Genomic DNA, 1238 nt, shown 5'->3' with positions numbered 1-1238 from the left:
ACCTAATGTCTCTAGGATCTACAGGAGCTACACGTCTGTGTCTTTGACTAGTTTAAAAAACGGCAATAATCTGTTGAATGTGATGGAACAGACTTGGACTAGAATAACTGAAGCATTAAGTTCCAGCTGTGACGTTGAGTAGTTGATAATTAGACAACTAGAGTTGGCGGCCAATTTCATATTTCAGAGGTCAGCAGGATTGTGAGTATCGATGTTTTTTTAACCGGAAACGCAGAGGCTCACGGGCTCTAGCTTGAAAGAGGAAACGCAAATGGCGGACTGAGGCGGAGCTGTGTGTCTTCCTTTACGTCCGCATTCACGATTTAAATACGGACGTTCCTGACTCGACATTTATCAGTTTTTCTCCGGATCAACCTGAACTCGACAACATGAGTGGACGCGGCAAAGGAGGCAAGGGACTCGGAAAAGGAGGCGCCAAGCGTCACCGTAAAGTTCTCCGTGATAACATCCAGGGAATCACCAAGCCCGCCATCCGCCGTCTGGCTCGCCGTGGCGGAGTCAAGCGTATCTCCGGTCTCATCTACGAGGAGACCCGCGGTGTGCTCAAGGTCTTCCTGGAGAACGTGATCCGTGACGCCGTCACCTACACCGAGCACGCCAAGAGGAAGACGGTGACCGCCATGGATGTGGTCTATGCCCTGAAGAGACAGGGCCGCACCCTGTACGGCTTCGGAGGTTAAACGTGTCACCACAGCTCCCAACAACACAACGGCTCTTTTAAGAGCCACACAACTCTTCTACAGAGAATAATCCTTTTATATTTAATATTGGTATCCTATTACTGTGTAAGCTTAAATGTGAGGATATAAACATTGAAAATCATAAGTGACTTAACATTAAGATTAGTTCCTACTTTTGGTAAAAGTTTTAGAAATTACTTGAAATTATAATGAATGTATTAATTCTGTACTAGCTGCACTTGGTTTGTACAATATATTTCATATGTAGTAAACATAAGAACTTCAGGGATATCTCTGCGTTTGTTATGAGCAGTTGGTGTCTGGTGTTGTTTTGATGAAGTTGCCAAGCCTGGGATATTGTCTTTCAACTATTAACAGATTTAGTGTAATCACATTACTGCTGAACCCCTGCATCTATACATTGTTAAATGTCTCTAAATAAAAGCCATAAATAAAGATATTACAACTTCTGCACATCTGTGCTACTGGAGAGTGTGTACACTACTCAGCCTAGTTTAGTACTTTTGTTTATGGTCT

General features: G+C 43.5%; 1 protein-coding gene across 1 annotated transcript; it reads left to right on the top strand.

Moving 5' to 3' along the window:
• Positions 1 to 312: 312 nt before the first annotated feature.
• LOC111229499 (histone H4) lies at positions 313 to 981 on the top strand. The gene has a single exon (XM_022755832.1). The coding sequence runs from the start codon at positions 390 to 392 to the stop codon at positions 699 to 701; it is 312 nt and encodes a 103-aa protein (XP_022611553.1). The 5' UTR covers positions 313 to 389; the 3' UTR covers positions 702 to 981.
• Positions 982 to 1238: the final 257 nt, after the last annotated feature.

This window comes from Seriola dumerili, unplaced genomic scaffold (genome assembly GCF_002260705.1).
Source record: "Seriola dumerili isolate Sdu_G_001 unplaced genomic scaffold, Sdu_1.0 BDQW01000236.1, whole genome shotgun sequence".
In the NCBI taxonomy this organism is placed as follows: domain Eukaryota; kingdom Metazoa; phylum Chordata; class Actinopteri; order Carangiformes; family Carangidae; genus Seriola; species Seriola dumerili.
Note: the sequence above shows the minus strand (reverse complement) of the source record. Positions and strands in the feature narration are given on the sequence as shown.

Excerpts from the sequence above, each read along its gene's own strand:
- LOC111229499 (XM_022755832.1), top strand. The coding sequence starts at position 390 with ATGAGTGGACGCGGCAAAGGAGGCAAGGGACTCGGAAAAGGAGGCGCC.